This window comes from Mobula birostris, chromosome 4 (genome assembly GCF_030028105.1).
Source record: "Mobula birostris isolate sMobBir1 chromosome 4, sMobBir1.hap1, whole genome shotgun sequence".
Classification (NCBI taxonomy): domain Eukaryota; kingdom Metazoa; phylum Chordata; class Chondrichthyes; order Myliobatiformes; family Myliobatidae; genus Mobula; species Mobula birostris.
The window spans coordinates 172,898,254-172,918,335 of NC_092373.1; the positions used below are offsets into that span (position 1 = coordinate 172,898,254).

Below are 20,082 nucleotides of genomic sequence, written 5' to 3' on the forward strand. Positions count from 1 at the left end.
AAAAAACACCTTATTTAATTATCTAAACCATTTTACGCTGTTCTCAACATGTCCTGAAACAATGCAAAAAAGAATTTTAAAGTATTTTTACAGTCAAGAAGTATCATAATTAATCCTGAGGAAGGAAAGTTTGATGTCACTCTCAGGGTTTTGCCAAATCTCAATGTTCAATAGTGATATTGAATTCTTGTTTAATGCTTTATTGACAGCCCTAGAGGTTTTTGAAGTAAATTTGATCTTAGCAACTAAGGTGGAAGATTATATTATTGGGTTATTTTGACAAACTGGTTGGTTGCTGATTCCACTACACATCAGTGAAGCAGGCTGAAGTCTGAATTACTGTTATTTGGCAAATATCAGCTTGGTCCGTTGTAAATCAAATACGATATATATTTGCAACTTAAAGCAAACATGGCCTCCTTGCTAATGGAAAATGGATTGAATTCATCTTTGAATTACGTGTAATCTAGTTTATCATAATCACAGAATGTGCTTAATCTGTGGAAGTTACATGACATGCTCCCTTCTTATTACTACCATCCGGAAGGAGATCCAGGAGCCTGAAGACCCACACTCAATAACTCAGAAGCAGTTTCTTCCCCTCTGCAATCCGATTTCTGAATGATCCATGAACAGTACTTTGTTATTCCTTTTTTTCTTTTTACACACACTATTTAGTTTTGTAATTATGGTAATTTTGTGACTTTGAACTGTACTGATGTTGCAAAACAAATTTCACATCATACAGTTGGTGATAATAAATATGATTCTGATAGTTGTGCCTTTGTAAAGTAATAAAGAATAGCTAAGATTATGCAGTCAAAATGAACTGGAGTAATTCAAAGCATCCGAAATACCGAAATGCAAAATGGCACTTATGGTGAGTGTAATTTTAACATTATAAATCTAACAGTGGAGCTGCTGAAAAATGAAACAACTGTCAATCTTGACTAAAGTTCTTTAAATGAATCCAATTCATTCACTAAAAATGATTTATTTTCTGTATTCACTAACTTAAATATCACGAGGAATAAGAACTATGAAGCCACATGGAAAGACTTGATTTTGCTTCCTTTAACCCATACAAATAAAACTTCAAAGCACCAGTCAACTATTGAGTCAAATTGAGAAAGGACTACACTTCACCATGTAGTTCATCCTCGATTCCTATGCTTCTGTCTTCACAATTTAAGTCAGTAGGCTTTTTGTCTTCTAGTGCACAAGCTGCTGACGTTGCTGTCCCCATTTCTGTAGAATCACAAGTGTCCGAGTCAGCACCAGCATGGTATTGTTCGGTGTTACCAACCTCTCCTGCAGGAACTGCTCCTTTGCGCTGTGGCAGCACTGTGAAAAAAGCTTTCTTCCAATCTTGCTTCTCCAGATATGCCAGGATTATTTCAAATACTGCAGGAATGAAAATAGTTCCATTTCACAATCAGACAATAGGATGGACAATTATTTTTGAGTCTAATTTTCAAGCCATTGACACCATCCAGAAGGGTTCAAAATCTCTCTGCGAAACAGCTGATGTATTTTTTTTTGCTGTTGGTCATTATTTATATCTCTCTGTTACCTCACTGAGTCATGCAATTTAATCATATTATTGTAAATCATTTGTATGTAACACCCATATTTTATCCCAAAAAAAAAGTACATTTGCTGTGCGTTTTAACAGAATGATACTGATTTTACTACTTACCGTGATTTACTGTTAAGACTTTGCGACTATTCATTTTCACATAATTTCCAAGAGGAAGCTGGGCATGTGCTATTCCTAGCTTCAGTGCATTATCATATGTTAAACCCTGAAATAGTAGCCACATAAACACAATAAGCAATGTTTAGCTTGTTTTCTTAAAGCTCCTAATTGTTTGTGGGATTCCAACATTAAGAATAACTTTCAACATTCATATTATGCCACACTGAAATAAAAACTGCAAACTGCTCTAATCTCAAAAAGTGCTGGCTCTAAGGGTATATAAGTTTCAGATTACCTTGTGGTGATTATGATCCACCAAGCCACCAATGACATAAGCTTTGCTTGCATCCAGCTCATTAAGCACATTTGGGGAATCAGATGTAAGATAAACCAGGTCTTCCTTCTTTATTATTTCACTGAAATGATTTGAGGTAACAGTGATTCCCTAAAAAGTTTAAATGATAATAAATCAGGTCAGTGTTGTTACTAATTCATCAGTGTCAACTTGCAATAATACTACTTTTTGACTTTGTAAAATGTGCCAAGGCACTTCACAGGAGTGATATCAAGCAAAATTTGACCAAACCATGCATGATATACGAGGATAGTTGAAAAAAGATTTGATCAAAGAGATTGACAAGAATAGAAGGTTGTCAGAATTCCAGGCATAAGACACAATTTTAAAAAATGATTTAAATCAAAATATACATCAGAGCAGAGATCTGGGAGAGTTGTAAAGTTGGAAGGGATTACAAAGAGAGAGGGGGTTAATATCATGAAGATGGGAAAACAAAGTTGAGTTATATCCGAACCAGAAGAGGGCCAATATCCTCGGGCAGGTTTGCTAGAACTGTTGGGGAGGGTTTAAACTAAGTTGGCAGGGGGATGTGAACCAGAGTGATAGAGCAGAGGATGGGGGCAGTTGGTATACAAGCAGAGGCAGTGTGTAGTGAGAATGCCAGAAAGGGCAGGCAAATGAGGGGTAAAATTGTAGTCAGTGGGATGGGCTGCAGTGCAACGGGGACAAAAATCAAAAAGAGTGAAGAGTGCAGGTATTATATTTGAATGCACGTAGTATACGAAATAAGGGGGATGAACTTGTAGAATAGTTAGAGATTGACAGGTATGACGTTGTGGGCAACACAACGAGGGGGTAGTGTGACTCTGTTGGCAAAAAATTAAATCAAATCCTTAGAAAGAAATGACATAGGATCAGAAGATGTTGAATCTTTGCGGATAGACTTAAGAAACTGCAAGGTTAAAATTACCCTGAAGGGAGTTATATACAGGCCTCTGAACAGCAACCAGAATGTGGGCTCCAAATTACGATGGGAGACAGAAAAAGCATGTCAAAAGGGCAATGCTATGATGAAGAATCAAATGATGTTGAAATGGGAGATTTCAATATGCAGGTAGATTGGGAAAATCAGGTTGGTGCTGGACCCCAAGAGAGAATTTGTAGAGTGCCTATGAGATGGCTTTTGAGCAGCTTGTCGTTAAGCCCACAGGGGGATCTGCCATTTTGGATTGGGTATTGTGAAATGATTAGGGAGCTTAAGGGATTCGGGAACCTTTAGGAGGCGGTGATCATAATATGATAGATACACCTTGCAATTTGAGAGGGAGAAGCTAAAGTCAGATGTATCAGTATTACAGTGGAATAGAAGCATGAGAGAGAAGCTGGCCAAAGTTGATTGGAGGGGGACACTAACAGGGATGATGAGAAAGCAGCAATGACTGGTATTTCTGGAGCAATTCGGAAGGCGCAGAATAGATGCATCCGAAAGAAGAAGCAGCATTCCAAAGGCAGGATAATGCAAATGTGGCTGACGGGGGAACTTAAAGCCAACGTAAAAACAAAGGAGAGGTCATATAACTAGATCAAAAATTAGTAGTAAGTTAGACAATTGGGAAACTTTAAAAAACCCATAGAAGACATCTAAAAAAACCTTAACGAGGGAAATGATAAATTATGAATATCAGAGAGGATACCAAAAGTTTTTCAGATATATGAAGAGTAAAAGAGAGGTGAGAGTAGATTTTGGACAGCTGGAAAATGATGCTGGAGAGGTAGTAATTGGAGACAAGAAAATAGCATACAAACTACATAAGTATTTTCCTTCAGTCTTCACTGTGGAAGACACTAACAGTATGCCCGAAGTTCGAGAGTGTCAGGGGACAGAAATGAGTGCAGTTGCTATTACCAGGGGGAAGCTGAAAGGTCTGAAGGTAGGTAAGTCACATGGTCCAATGGACTACACCCCAAGGTTCTAAAAGAGGTAGCTGAAGAAATTGTGGAGGCATCAGTGATGATATTTCAAGAATCAATAGATTCTGGCATTACCCCTTATCTAAGAAATGAGGTGCGAGTTATTAGATGTGCGAATGATGTTAGAGAGAGTTCAGAGAAGGTTCTTGAGAATGATTCCAGGAACAAAAAGGTTATCATATAAGGAACGTTTAATGGCTCTGGGCCTGTACTCACTGGAATTTAGAAAAACGATGAGGGATTTCATTGAACCCCATGAGCATAGCCACAGAATATAAGGACATCCATTTAGAACAGAGATGAAGAGAAATTTCTTTCGCTAGAGGGTGGTGAATCTGTGGAATTCACAGCCAGAGGCGGCTTTGGAGGCCAGCTTATTGGGTGTATTTAAGTCTGAAGTTGATAGATTCTTTATTAGTCATGGTGTGAAAGGTTACGGGGAGAAGGCAGGACAATGGGATTGAGAGGGAAATGAGTCAGCCATAATGAAATGGCAGAGCAGACTCAATGGGCTGAATGGCCTAATTCTGCTCCTATGGCTTATGAGCTTACACATTTTTAAAATACATGTTCTTCTGGACTACGAGCCACTTAGGTAGGACAGCAAGCATTGTTTTTCTGCAAAACATCCTAAAGTATCATTCAAGGTCAGTGAGGTAGCATGTGAAGGCCAAACCCAATAGTTTAAAAGAGAAATCGACAGGAACATCAATCTGTGCTGGAGAATTTCTAGCTATTTTGAGGGCTATTCGATTAGTTCTGGTAAACTGCTCAGCCAGAAAACAGCCCAACAGAAGCAACCACTCATTGTCACTGGCCCAATCAAGCTATTCCATAAATACTTTCTTTGTACCTTCCAGTTGACCCATCCTTTGTCATTTTCATCCATATTCTTCTTTAGTTGTCCACTATGACTGGTCAAGAACATCTAGAAAAGGAGGTAAAATAAGAATTAATAGTTGCTCAAAAGCTCCAGAGTTTGTTATCATAATTACATTCAAACTTTCAACACCATAGAACACTTAACAATGTCTAGAAAACAGCGGTATACAACTTTAGACAAGTCATATTGAGTATTGCATGTAGCTCTGTCCACCACATTACAAGAAGATGTGGAAGCTTTGGAAAGGATGCAGAAGAGTTTCACTAAGTGTGGCCTGGAATACAGAATAGAAGTTATAAGATGTTGGAACTTGGTAATTTTCAATCCCTGGATTCTTTTAGGAGTTCAAGAATGAGTGAAAAACATGTTTCTTCATGATCGTTTATTTTAAAGTTTAAACACTGATATTTAAAACTGAGTGAAGAGCTGAGGAACAAAGGACCAAGGAATTAAGGACCAAAGGACCAAGATTAAAGAAAAAGATGGCACTTTTAACAAAAATCTATCATCTTTATAATCCAGATAAGAGAAATTCCTTAGATAAAAATTTCTAAAGCACTTAAAATTAATTTACAACCTAACAAATTAATTGTGCTTTTTGGAATAATTCCTCAAAATATCCGCAGTATCTCTTTGTCTGACCAACATGTTATTGCATTTGTTACATTGATAACTAGGAGGGCCATTTTGTTGAAGTGGAAGGATACATCGGCTCCCATTTTGTCACAATGGTTCTCTCAAGTGATGCTATGTCTTAGTTTGGAGAAAATTAGTCGAACTTTTGACCTATGTTTGATTTTGAGAAAAGATGGAGTTCATTTGCTCGTTACTATCATTTGAGTTAATTGATAGATTTCCTCCATGATCTAATTGTAAATTTTTGGTATTTTTTTTTCTTGCTGGCGGTTTGATGTTTATCTTTAGAAGTTTTTTGTATGACACATGGCTCCGGGGGTTTTTTTTTCTCACTTTTTCTTGCTTAGTGGGTTTTTTTTCCCCTGTCACCAAAATTTTTTCAATCTTTGGAATAATGTTTTTCTTCTTGAGACTCTGTGTTGCCTACTTCAATGTACTCTTGTTAATTTTGGATAATAATAATAAAAAGATTTGAAAAGAAAGAAAGAATAAACCAATCAACGGCTGCCCAATCATATTGCATAGGTTATGTATTAACACTTAGCCGCTGAAAAGTGAAAAAGGGCAATAAACCTTTATGTAACTGCTATACCACTTTCTACCAGTAAGTGGAGGCAAATCACCACATATTGTGAAAAATACATGAGTTTGTTGAAGATACAAATTGCTAAAATTACAAATTATGTCAATCAAAAAGAAACAATGATTAAAACTACAATTTTAGTCTTGCATTAGTTCAACTAATATCTTATAAAAAGTATAAAAAACAAGATTTCAAAAAGGGAGAAGAGATTTTTAAAAATTTTGAGCATTGGATGCTGAGGAAGAAATAGATAAAATTATAAGAAGCATAGTTACAGCAAACAGAGATTCTACCCCCCCCACCCCCAAAGGAGGAATAGTCAAATATGAGAGAGTAAAGCAATAAGGTGAGAGGAGAAAAGCTTTAAGAAGATTTACAGTACAAGGCAAGCTTTTTCCCCACAGAGCATTGGAGGTGCTTGGAACATGCTACCAAGGGAAGTAGTTAAAGCAAACAAGATACTAATGTTTAAGAAGCACTTAGACAGACAGAGGAAAGGAGAGATTGGGATCATGTGTAGGCAGGTTGGATTAGTTAACAGTTGGCACTGACATGATGTAGCAAAGGGCTTGACCCTACGCTGTACTGTTCTACATTCTGTATAGCTACTGTATAATATGGGACAACTTTATGTTGTAGGGACACGTTGTTGCATGCGCTATTAGGCACGTATTGAGCATGCGCTATTAGGCGTGTATTGATCTGTACATGTGCGCTCAGTTTGGTTTCAGTCAGTAAAGAACCCTGTTAACTTAGCTCCCATCTCCAGCGTTCTTATTTATAGCTTTGTTGTGTAACCTGGCCACATACACAACATCGTTAATGAACCTACATCGCATCAGAACGCCACGTTTTAATTGATAACAATACTTGGAGGAAGAGCGCAAGGTACGAGCCAAGGCAGAGCAAGGCCGTGAGTCCGAAAGGAAACGGATGCACAGCCGCAGGTCGGGAACGTCGGGAGACCAAGAGACACAGTCGGAGCCGCAGCACATCTAGCCGAGACCACAGCCGGCGCTGACCCCAGGGACTGAGGGTCTGCCTGGCCCAGAAGGGAGATAAAAAGAAAAGACACACACATCTAGATGGAGTGCGTTCGTGGCACTAGCAAAAAGGACATGCGAGTCAAAAAGGAAAATAAGGGGAGAACAGGGCTTAATTAACATAACAAAGATGGTGATTTTTGGAACCATTTCAGCATTTGATAGTGGTATTTGAAGACTGGGCAACTTACATTGAAAGAGTGGAGTTATATTGTGAGGCTAATAGTGTTAATGATGAAAAGAAAGCCAGTGTCTTACTCAGTATACACATAAAAAATGTTGGTGAACGCAGCAGGCCAGGCAGCATCTATAGGAAGAGGTACAGTCGATGTTTTGGGCTGAGACCCTTCGTCAGGACTAACTGAGGCTACGTCCACACTACGCTGGATAATTTTGAAAACGCCCGTTTCGAGTAAAAACGACAGGCATCCACACTAAGCGTTTTTCAAAATATCTCCGTCCACATTAGGCGGATATTTGGGCGAATCTCCTCCTACTGGGCATGCGCAGGACACAGAGAAAACAAGCAAAGAGGAAACGATATACTTAGTGCGCGTTTGTCCAGTTACACAGTAGAAAAACTTTAAAGGAATTGCTCTTGGCTGTCACGCAGGAGGACTTAAAATTTCAAAAAAAAACAAATACTGGAGCGTATGGAGGCAACTGGCAGGGAGTTCACGGACAGTATGACCCAGTTGACGACGAACATTGAAAAACTGACTAACTCTGTTGCATTAATAAAGCACCCTGTTAAATGTATAAAACGTCTGCATCAGCGTTATCTTGTATTTCCATACAATGTTACATTAGGCTGTTACACATCTATTGTCAGAGAAGTACTTGCATAAATAGGTAAACCACCTTCATACAAGCAAGGACAGAAAACAGGGTGAAGTGAGTATACTTATTCACTTCTTCACTTCGTTGTTAAAACAACGAACATCTGTTCCGGCACATCATGACAGCATTTTTAAATAGTCAAAAAAGCTCACTTTACAATTTAACTCTCACGCCGTTCACACCAACTGTGCCTTATAACAGCAGCACAGCAGTGCTTGCGCAGTACCAAGCAGAAGCAGAAAAAAGCATTGTTGTTGTGTTGTCATGACAACATTTTTAAATCTCTCCGGTTATCCCGTACACACTACGCCGGATATTAAGTGTTTTCAGATTTATTCACTCTGGAGAGTGTTTTTGAAAATCTCCGTTTTCGGGGGCTGAAAACGCCGGCTCAGTGTGGACGGGAGGGCAAAACGAAGAGAAAAGGCTTCGTTTTCAAAATTATCCGGCGTAGTGTGGACGTACCCTGAAAGAAGAGACAGTAAGAGATTTGAAAGTGGGAGGGGGAGTGGGAGATCGAAATGATAGGAGAAGACAGGAGGGGGAGGGATGGAGCTAAGAGCTGGACAGTTGATTGGCAAAAGGGATATAAGAGGATCATGGGACGGGAGGCCTAGGGAGAAAAGAAAGGGAGGGGGGGAAGCCCAGAGGATGGGCAAGGAGTATAGTGAGAAGGACAGAGGGAGAAAAAGGAGAGAGAGAAAAATTAATAATAATAAATAAACAACATGGGGTACAAATGGATGGTAACGGATGGGCTTCTCTAACTTCTGTTAGTGCCCCACCTTCTCTTTGTACCCCATCTGTTATTTATTATTAATCTTTTTCCTCCTCTCTCTCTCTCTCCCCCCCTCTTTTTCTCCCTCTATCCCTCTCACTATAACTCCTTGCCCATCCTCTGGGCTTCCCCCCTCCCCCCTTTCTTTCTCCCTAGGCCTCCTGTCCCATGGTCCTCTCCCTTCTCCAGCTTCGTATCCCTTTTGCCAATCAACATTCCAGCTCTTAGCTCCATCCTTCCCCCTCCTGTCTTCTCCTATCATTTCGGATCTCCCCCTCCCCCTCCCACTTTCAAATCTCCTACTAGCTCTTCTTTCAGTTAGTCCTGATGAAAGGTCTCGGCCCAAAACGTCGACTGTACCTCTTCCTATAGATGCTGCCTGGCCTGCTGCGTTCACCAGCATTTTTTAATGTGTGTTGCTTGAAATTCCAGCATCTGCAGATTTCCTTATGTTTGCGTCTTACTCAGTATTATAGGAGCAAAAACATACGGGCTGCTACGGAGCTTGTTAACCCCTGAAAAGCCAGCTGACAGAATGTTCAAGCAAATAGTAGACACCTTCCAACAGCACTTAAATCCCAAACCACTGGTCATTACTGAAAGATTTCAATTCCATAAACAGAATCAGAGCAAAAATGAAAGCATTTCTGAATATTGTGCTGAATTGCGCAAATTATCAGAACATTGTCAATTTGGAGCTGGTCTATTGGACGCATTGAGAGACAGGTTAGTGTGTGGCATGCACTGTAAAACCACACAGAAGCAGCTCCTGGGTGAAAAAGATCTTAGAGAAGGCGCTGAACATTGCAATATCAACCGAAACAGCTTCCGAGATACAACAAAAATCTCTGGAATATGCCACAAATAAAATGTCACTGAACAGAAATGAAGGAAACAAATGTGGGAACAGGTCACATGACCCTGATTGTTGGTTTAAAGATAAAGAATGCAGAAACTGTGGCAAACAGGGTCACATTGGCAGACTATGCAAAACTAGTAAACAGCAGGAAAAGGACAAAATACAGAGAAACAAGAAACCCCAGAAAGGAAGATACAACAATGTGCACAAAATGAAAGAAAGCAATTTTGATGAAAACAACCCAGACAAAAGTGAATTTTCTTGTCTGCAACTTCACAGTGTGAAAGAGACAGATGATTGAAGAGTAATATGGATCACTCCACAAGTGGTAGATGTGAGACTGAAAATGGAGTTGGACACAGGCTCAGCCTTAACAGTGATCTCTGTACACGACTACAAATGACTTTTCTCACATACCTCTGAAACGAACTAAACTACTGCTAAAGACAGCACAGGACAGAAAGTGCATCCCAAAGGTAAAATTTAAGTGACAGTGACCTACGGAGATAAAACACAGCAGCTGAACCTCTATGCACTGAAAAATGGAGGACCACCATTGCTGGGACATGAATGGCTCAGGAAAATCCAGTTGGATTGGCACACCATCAAGGCACTAGGTGTGTCAACAAAGGAGGGCAGCTCGGCAGGGAAGATGTCCACAGCTCTCCTCTCACCCATTGTTGACTATTACAACGACAAGGAGGAGCTAGACAGTGTTGACAGGGAGACAGATATTGCCAATAAGCAGGATGATGAAGACTACCTGGAAGTAAAAGAGCAGATGTTCCAGGAGAAATTGACATCTCTCAAGAGACAGCTACAGCAGTTACAGGAAGGCACTTTGCAGGAGTATCAGAAAAGGGTGAAGAAACTAGGTTAATAATACAAGGAAAGAATACAAAATGCAGAGCTTTTTCTGCAAATGGAGACAGAACAAGTGGAAAGGAATTATACTACAGAGAAGAAAGCGGCTGGAAGGAATTTGAAGATAAAAAGATTGAGTTAGAAGAAAAGAAAAAGATGATTGAGAATGAGAGGCTAACAATGGAACTCACAGGAGATTCTACGGAGGTAAAGCCCATAATGACTAGGAAACTAAGGAGGAGACTCAATGACCCTGTTCCAATTACAGACAAAAGACAAAAACCTACACCTGCGCAGTTAAATTACTTGTTAACAGATGAACAGATAATGGAAGATCTGAGAACTCTCAGGTCTTCTTCACATTGCTGTCTGTGGTCTATTCTACAAACTAAATTGGCTTCTGTGTCACTTATTTTACAATAATCATCGCTGTTTAATTGGCTATAAAACTGTTTGGGATATTACGGTTCTATTCCCAAATGCTTTCACAATCTAATATGTTTTACTTAAAATTAACTGTAATGACCACCAAGTACTGAAAACAGTTGGATTCAGGAGCAAAATTCAACTTTGTATTTCTCCAATGTGCACACAAGCAACTGAAACTGATTGTGAGACCTTACCTTTACAGGATGTGTTGCTCTTCGATTTTCTGCGTAACATCTTTGAATCTGATTATGTAGCTTTTTGACATCCTAAATTAAATAAAACAATTTTTACTCTTGTGCACACACCTTATACCTTTGTGAATGTTGCAAAATAGATCAAGGTTGAACAGCAAAATAGTGCAAACAAAGGATGCACCTTACATTTACAAAATCCTATTACTTGTTGTCAGTTTTAACAGCATTTTTCATCAATAAATTGCCCAAAACCCATTCAACGAAGGGAGAACAGCATGAGATGATGAGGTACACTTAGAATATAAGCACAGTAAATCTTGCAAACATCTGGTGACTTCGACTTTGTTTTTAAACTCAGACGAATAGTGCACTATCAAGGCAGCTATGAGTAATTATCACTTTCAATAGAGAGAAGGAAACTGAAGACTGAACTTTGAATAATTAAAGAGAAAGAGGTGGAGGGTAATATTTTTAAATTTATTTTTAAAAGACACCAAACATTTTTGTGGGAGGGTCACAAAGAAGAACATTTAGCACTACGCCACTGCTTGCTGATTCATTATAACTATTTGGCCTCCAGTTTGAACACTGACAGATATGTCAACATCTGTACTTTAAAACAAAAAGACATCAGCTTTGACTGTCCAGTTCAGGTTTGGAACCAGGTATGAATCTCTACCTCTGCTAGCACTCCTGCAGGAGAAAAGTACCCATGATTATGTGCAGGAGTTGCCCGTGGGAGTGGTGTTTAGTGGGCTGAGGTGAACAGTGCAGCCTCTTAGTACTGAGATGCCGCATCCATGGGTACATCCTACCCAACAGGGTGAGCCCAGGCTATTGACTACTTCATGTACTGACAGACTGCTGGTTTTGTGTTCAATCCCATCACCCCTGTTGGATGCAATTCAATTTGCTCTTTCCCCATCTTTTTTTGTGGTCAATAAAGGTCTGCCCAACCTGGAAATTTCCCAGTGTTAACAGGTTCAACACGGGTGCTGACTTTTAAACTTGTTACAAAGGGGAGGTCTCTATCTGAGGAGAGCTGTGAACTCTATCTATGCTATTTTCACTCTTTCTCACCTTCAGCACCATTAAACTATCAAAGCTACAGTCCAGTGCCACACGAATGTTACTTGGAATGACATCTTTCTTAAAGCGCTTTTTAGTAGACTCTTCAATCCCATCTTCAATCCGAGTTTGACGTTCTAATTTCTTTTTAAGTTTCTTCTCTTTACGTTTCTGCCTGACTCCAGAGGAAGAAAAATATTAGTCACAAAGTGATTAGTTTAGAAATTTAATTCTACTATTGGTGAGTGAAAGGTAAGTTGCTAGTTTATTTGTAGCTATTCAATGTAAAAGTCCTCGTTGTTATGAACTAAACTGGACGGCATTAAATGGTGTCTATGGTACCGCAAAGGTGGCATTGAATGGACAAGGACAAGGTTAATTTCGGGTGGCTTGCCACACTGCTGTTTTGCCAAGATGGCATGTGGTATATTGATTAACTTGAAATCACAATTCTTAAAAAGGGCCCAGTACATGAACAGTTAATACAGTATGTGATGCCTTAACCTCTTTCAAATAATCTTTCCTGCAACTGAAATGAATTCTTACCAGTGTGGACTATCAGTCTTTCTATTGGAGATCAAAGTACATACAGTATGTCATCATTTACATTGCTGAGATTCATTTTCTTGCAGGCACTGACAGCAAATACAAACACAATAGAATTAATGGAAGACTGCATCCAAGAGGATGGACAAACAACCAATGTGCAAAAGGCAACAAACTGCAAATGCAAAAAGAAAATAATAATAATAATAAATATTGAGAACATGAGATCAAGAATTGCTGAAAGTGCGTCCAAAGGTTGTGGGAGCAATTCGATGATGGGACAAGTGAAGTTATCCCTTCTGGTTCAAGAGCCTGATGGTTGAGGGGTAATTACCGTTCCTAAACCTAGTGGTGTGCCTCGTAACCTACGTTTTCCCTTCTCACACTTTGGCATTCTGGGCATGATTCGGCAATGAATTAACTGAAGTATGATTGAGATTCTAGAGGTGCCAATCATTGATACAGAGGAGGTAACACAAGCACTAGCTGCATTTATCAGGTCTATATGGGATGTAAAGGAAGAGCATGAGGGCAATTGGACAGCATAAAAAATACAATGGTTATTGGAAATCTGAGGCAAGTGGAAGATGATTTCCGTATGTTTTTATTCATTTTCCAGCAGCCGTTGTATTCTGTCTCTCACAGTCCCATTCTGTTCTTTACTTTTAAAAAAAATTCCCTTATCCATCTACATATGACTAGACTGTTCTAGCATAATACTTCATTACTAAAACTCCAAGCAAACTCATCACCAAACTCTGGATCTTGGGAGTCAATGCCTCCTTCTGCAACTGGATGCCTGACTTTCTGACCAACAGACTGCAATCAGTAAGGATTGGCAGCAGCAGCTCCACCAGAATTATTCTCCATAAGTTGCGTCCTTAGTCCCCTACTCTACTCCTGACTGCGTAGCCAGATTCTGCCTCTCATCCCATCTGTAAGGTTGCAGATGATAGCACTGTAGTGAGCTATATCTCAAATCATTATGAATTGGAGTACAGGAAGAAGATAGAGAGCATAGTGACATGGTGTTATGACAACAACCTTTCCCTTAATGTCAGCAAAACATAAGAACTGATCCCCTCGACCCTTACCATAGAAAGCATCATATCTGGATGCAAGCAACACACACAAAATGCTGCAGGAACTCAGCAGGCCAGGCAGCATCTATGGAAATGAGTACAGTAGACATTTCAGGCCGAGACCCTTTGGCAGGACTTCTGGATGCATAAGAGTTTGGTATGGCAACTGCTCTGCACATCATCACAAGAAGCTACAGAGAGTTGTGGATACAGCTTCATTTGCTTCTATGTCACAACTGAAGAAAATATGTTGGGGGCTATTAGAAGGTAGAAAAATCAAAGTCTCAAGAAAAGTCTTATCATTTCATTTGACGAGAGATTTTGACTTCTATTCATGATATAAATGATGACTAAGGAAATTAAAACGGGGACATATTTGTTCAGTAACACATACTTGCGTTGCTCTTTTAGGTCCTGCCATTGTTTCTCCCTCATTAACTTCTTCATCTGTCTTTTTGATATAGGTTCCTTTCTGCCAATATTCCACTCATTCTCCTTTGATTGATTTTTCTCATCCCTGGATTCGCAGTCACTGATTCCATTCTGTTCCACTTCTTTATCCTTTGAATCCATATCTTTCAAGAAGGCTTCAGAAGGTTCTGCCCCTTCACCATATGCCTGAGATCCCATAGTGGACAAGACTTTATATATAGTATGCTACCTCATCACACTAAGATTTGAGAAAAATAATAAATTAGTTCTGGTTTAAAATGATAAAAAAAATTCAAATACACAGTGAAGAAAAGACATTGATTGAAAATTTCAGCAGCTTTTCTAAAAAAATTTCTGAGAAAATTGCCTCTGCAAATGGCAAAGACATAAGCCACGCTATAGTTATAATAAGTTTTGTTCCAATCACACTTATTTATTCCAGTTCTACAAAATCCTGGTCTAATGGAAGTTTTGCACACCTATAACATGACATTCCATCTCTTATAGTCACTGCCTCAGTCTACAACCTGTCCATCTGTGCCACCACTTTCAGGAAGCTGTGAATGCCCACTCTTAATTACTTGCTGGATCTGCTTGTTAACCTTTGGAAAGCTAGATCATTCTATGATTACCTGGTCATCCCAAACTGCTTTACAAGCAAAGTAATAAAGAAGTGCAGTTATTGTAGTCAGGAAAGTAAAAGTTCTCCCTCCCCCACCCCCCCGTTAAATGGGAATGGATGTAGAATTTTCTAAGTTATGCTGAGCATTCTTTGCATGCAGCTGAAGGGTGAACAGATGAAGTTTCATCAAGAATGTTCGGTTCTCCGTCAGGTCAACACACTCTCAGCAATGCAATGGAGAGCTACCCCAAATGTTTGTGAACCCTGTGATTCAAAAGAGTACAACCATTGACCATAGTTAGAGGACAGCAAGAGGAAAGAGGGTGGAAATATCAAATAGCTCAGGCCATGAGCTTAAGGAGAGACATGGAGATGCACGTTGATAGTGTGGTCAAGAAGGTATATAGCATGCTTGCCTTTAATATTTGAGATCCTGAGATTCAAGAGTCAGGGAGCTAAGTTACACCTTTATAAAACTCTGCTTAAGACACATCTGGAGTACTTAATTTACTTCTGGTCATCCCAAAGAAGGATGTAGTGGCTTTGACCATAAGATACAGGAGCAGAATGAGGCCATATGGCCCATTGCACCTGCTCGGCCATTTCATCATGGCTGATACAATTTTCCTCTCAGCCCCGGTCTCCTGCGTTCTCACCGTATCCCTTCATGCCCGACCAGTCAAGAATCTATCAATCTCTACCTTAAATATGCATAAAGACTTGGCCTTCACAACTACCTGTGGCAATGAATTCCAGATTCACTAGTCTCTGGCTAAAGAAATTTGCCATCTCCATTATAAAAGGACACCTCTCTATTCTAAGGTTGTGTCCTCCAGTCTTAGACTCTCCCACCATAGGAAACATCCACTCTATCAAGGCCTTTCACTGTTCGATAGGTTTCAATGAGGTCACCCCTCATTCTTCTGAATTCTAGTGAATACAGGCCCAGAATCATTAAACACTCTTCATATGACAAGTCATTCAATCCTGGAATCATTTTTGTGAACCACCTTGGAACTCTCTCCAATTTCAGCACATTTTCTAAGATAAAGGGCCCAAACCTGGTCACGATACTCCAAGTGAGGCCTCACCAGTGCTTTATAAAGTTTCAACTTATATCCTTACTTTTATGTTCTAGTCCTCTTGAAATGAATGTTAACATTGGACTCGCCTTCCTCAGCACAGACTCAACCTGCAAATTACCCTTTAGGGAATCCTGCACAAAGGCTCCCAGGTCCCTTTGCACCTCAGTTTTGGTATTTTCTCTCCATCTGGAAAATAGTCAACCCTTTCATTTCTTCTACCAAAGTGCATGACCATATACTTTCCAACATTGGATGCCATCTGCTATTTCTTTTCCCATTCTCCTAACATTTCTAAGTCCTGTAGCCTTTCTACTTAGAACATAGAAAATCTACAGCACATTAACAGACCCTTCGGCCCACAATGTTGTGCCAACCATGTAACCTACTCTAGAAGCTGCCTAGAATTTTTCTACTGCATAGCCCTGTATTTTTCGAAGCTCCATGTACCTATCTAAGAGTCTCTTAAAAGACCCTATTGCATCCGCTTCTACTAGCTTCGCAGGCAGTGCATTCCATGCACCCACCACTCTCTGTGTGAAAAACTTACCCCTGACATTCCCCTTGTATTGTACCTACTTCCAGGCACCTTAAAACCATGCCCCCTTGTGCTAAGCCATTTCAGCCCTGGGAAAAAGGCTCTGGCTATCCACATGATCATTACCTCTCATCATCTTATACACCTCTATCAGGTCACCTCTCATCCTCTGTCACTCCAAGGAGAAAAGGCCAAGTTCACTCAACCTATTCTCATAAGGCATGCTCTCTGATCCAGGCAACATCCTTCTAAATCTCCTCTGCAGTCTCTCTATAGCATCCATGTCCTTCCTATAATGAGGCATCTTCCTCAAAAATACCTGCCCCTCCACCTATCTTCATATCATCTGCAAACTTTGCAACAAAGTCATAAATACCGTTATCCAAATCACTGACATATAATGTAAAAAGAACACAGACCCTTGTGGAACACCACTAGTCACTGGCAGCCAACCAGAAAAGGCTCCCTTCATTCCCACTCTTTGCCTCCTGCCAAGCAATCACTGCTTTATCCATGCTAGTATCCTGTAATACCATGGGCTCATAGCTTGTTAAGCAGCCTGATGGTGGCACCTTGTCAAAAGCCTCCTGAAAATCCAAATACACAAGACCAGCTGATTCTCCTTTGTCTATCCTGCTTGCTATTTCTTCACAGAATTCCAATAGATTTGTCAGGGAAAATTTTCCCCTGAGGAAACGATGCTGACTATGGCCTATTTCATTAGATAGATAGATATACTTTATTAATCCCAAGGGAAATTTGGTTTCGTTACAGCCGCACCAACCAAGAAGAGAGCGATTACGTGCCTCCAAGTACCCTGAGACCTTGTCCTTAACAATTGACTCCAACATCTTCCCAAATACTGGGGTCAGACTAACTGGCCTTTAGTTTCCTTTCTTCTGGCTCCTTCCTTTCTTGAAGGGTGGAGTGACATTTGCAGATAGTAGGGAAATTTACCAAGATGCTGCCTGGATTATAGGGTATAAACTATAAGGAGAGACTGGACAAACTGGAATTCTGGAGCAGCAGAAGCTGAAGGGAAACCAGACAAAAGTCTATAAGATTATCAGAGGTATAGGTAGGCTATTGGCCTCTTTTTCCCCAGGGTCAGAGTATCTAACAACAGAGCGCGTACATTTAAGATAATTCAAAGATGTGCAGGGCAAGTGTTTTTTTCAAACACACCACAGTGGGTGCCTGGAACCTGCTGCCAGGGAAATTAATGGTAGTAGATAATGATAGTAACGTTTAAGATGGGCACATGAGCCGGCAGAGAATGCAGATATGGACCACGTGCAGGCAGATCGGATTAGTTAGAGGGGCTGAGGGGCTGAGGGTCCGTCAAACTACCTATTCCCATGGAAACGTCGTCAGCCAACCATCGCGCGCCGCTGTATCACCCCGCCAACGGGTGCTCAAACCTCGATGTGGTGGCTAAACGGCACCTGGGCGCATTCTTGGGGCATTGGTCACCCTGGCAGGGAGTTTTCTGACCCACCTGACTCTATATGAGAGGGCCGCTCCGGTATCGGCGAGAATACCTAGATCACAGCGGCCGAATCCGCGGCTTCGCCTGTCACCACCAGGCCCAGCGCATCTTTATAACGTCATCATCCGGCACCGACTGGGGGCGGATCCACAACTCAGGTCAGAGTGAGGTGAACTCAATGTCCCGGGATTTCTGATGTGGGACGGTCTCGGAAAGCCAGTATTTGAACATACAAGTGAATAAGATTTAAGGGGTGAAGTATTTTGCTTCCTGTAGCATTACCCGGCACCTTTAATACTGGAAATCATTGCCTAGAGCCTCACACGAAATCATTCGACAATTCATCCCTAAAATGATAGCTAGGAACCAGCCACAAAATCTGCTCCAACCTTTTCTCATTTCACCTTCGTCCGTGACAAAACACCCTTTGATAAGAAAACTGAAACTGCATTTGAAGGTCTTGACCTGAAATATTGACTGTCGCAGTCCAGATGAAGGTTCTCCAACCAAAACGCCGACTGTCATTTCCCTCCAAAGATACTGCCTGACCCACTGAGTTCCTCCTCCAGCTTTTTTGTTTACTGCTTTGGATTGCAACATCTACAATCTCTTGTATCTACGCAAAACTCCAGATGGGTTATTACCAAGATCCTGTGCAGTTGCAAATCCTTCTGCATCTGAAGGCCAACAGAGTATTTGCCTTATAACTGCTAACAACTCTAGCGAGTTTTTAGCATTGGCATTTTTTGACCAAATGGATAAAAAAAAGTACTGACGGAGTGAGGTCAAGGTCCAAAGGCAAGGAGATCAAAGGTCAGGAATGCCTGGTACATAAGCAAAAATGTTTTTTCTTTCTATTAAAACCAATACTCCACTGCAGCTGTACATTCTACCCCAAAAGGCTCTAAAAAGTGTCATTAAGATGAAACGCACCAGTTAAATTTATATTTAAGAATTCTAGTAATTGCTTTGTCCACACATAGATTTGAACCAAGTTTTTCACAACTTATTGCAAGATGCTGTCTGCAGATCTTCTCAATACTAATATTATAATGTATCAATGTCATTCAAGAAAAAACATTTTCTGTCCTAGAGAGGCAAAATTAAAATAACTAGTGGTATGACTTATACATGAATGGACAACCTAGGATACTGGAATAGTTGATGCAAAGATGTTCAAATTTGAGGCACTTATTTCAAGTTAATTCAATTAGCATTAGCCATATTACTGAAGAATTAATAAGGGCATCCGTTAGTCTTGCGAGACCATGCATCTGCGCCTGGAAAGTCTTCACTCTCCAGGGTGCAGGCCTGAGCAAGGTTGTATGGAAGACTGGCAGTTGCCCATGCTGCAAGCATCCCCTCACCATGACACCAATGTTGTCCAAGGGAAGGGCAAGGGCCGATACAGCTTGGCACCAGTGTCGTCACAGAGCACTGTGTGGTTAAGTTCCTTGCTCAAGGACACAACACGCTGCCTCAGCTAGGGCTCGAACTCACGACCTTCAGGTCGCTAGTCGAATGCCTTAATCACTTGGCCACATGCCCACACTGAAGAATTAAGGAAGAGATAAACAGATATATCCTCTGTTTAGTTAGGCCTGTGACTGAAACCAGAACCTTACACAATGATGTGGTGCTAAATTCATTCCCTTCATCATGGTACTATCACTAACATTTATAATGATGTAAGTCAGGTTGCAAGATGACAGTGCTATTTCTAGGCAGAGTGAGGTTGATTTGCTGATTCCACTGTCAAGAGAGTTCAGTGACTTTAGTATTGCCAAATCACCTGGCTTTTATAGGGAGAAATTGCTCTTGATTTTTCCATAAATCTTCAGTTCTTTCAGTTCTTTAGATGAGGCTTCCTCCCACATCCCAAAGGGCTGGTGGGTCCATTAGCCCATATAAATTGCCTGTAGTGTGTACGTGAGTGGTGGAATATGGGTGAGCTGCTGAGAATGTCGGGAAAATAAACATTGGAATTACTGTAAATAGTATTCGATGTTTGATGATGAACCTGATGGCAGTGGGGAAGAAACCTGTTGAACTTTGAAATGTGGGTCTTCAGGCTCCTATGCCTTCTGCTTGATGCCAACAATCAGAAGAGGGCACGGCCTGGATTGTGGGTTCTCTGATGCTGGAT

At 40.5% G+C, this 20,082-nt stretch overlaps 2 protein-coding genes across 2 annotated transcripts in view; one reads left to right on the plus strand and one right to left on the minus strand.

Moving 5' to 3' along the window:
• Positions 1 to 978: 978 nt before the first annotated feature.
• On the minus strand, positions 979 to 18,054 carry trmt10a (tRNA methyltransferase 10A). The gene is made up of 8 exons (XM_072256472.1): positions 17,946 to 18,054; positions 14,168 to 14,443; positions 12,158 to 12,320; positions 11,078 to 11,149; positions 4,822 to 4,896; positions 1,995 to 2,144; positions 1,700 to 1,805; positions 979 to 1,404 (listed from the first exon to the last, which is right to left on the minus strand). Exons 2-8 carry the CDS (start codon positions 14,401 to 14,403, stop codon positions 1,136 to 1,138), a joined length of 1,071 nt encoding a protein of 356 aa, XP_072112573.1. The 5' UTR covers positions 14,404 to 14,443; positions 17,946 to 18,054; the 3' UTR covers positions 979 to 1,135.
• The window catches only part of mttp (microsomal triglyceride transfer protein), a 62,448-nt gene continuing 60,367 nt past the window's right edge, over positions 18,002 to 20,082 (plus strand). Inside the window, exon 1 of the mRNA XM_072256469.1 lies at positions 18,002 to 18,094. The gene's annotated coding sequence lies outside the window, so the exon portion shown is untranslated. The remainder of the gene's footprint in view (positions 18,095 to 20,082) is intronic.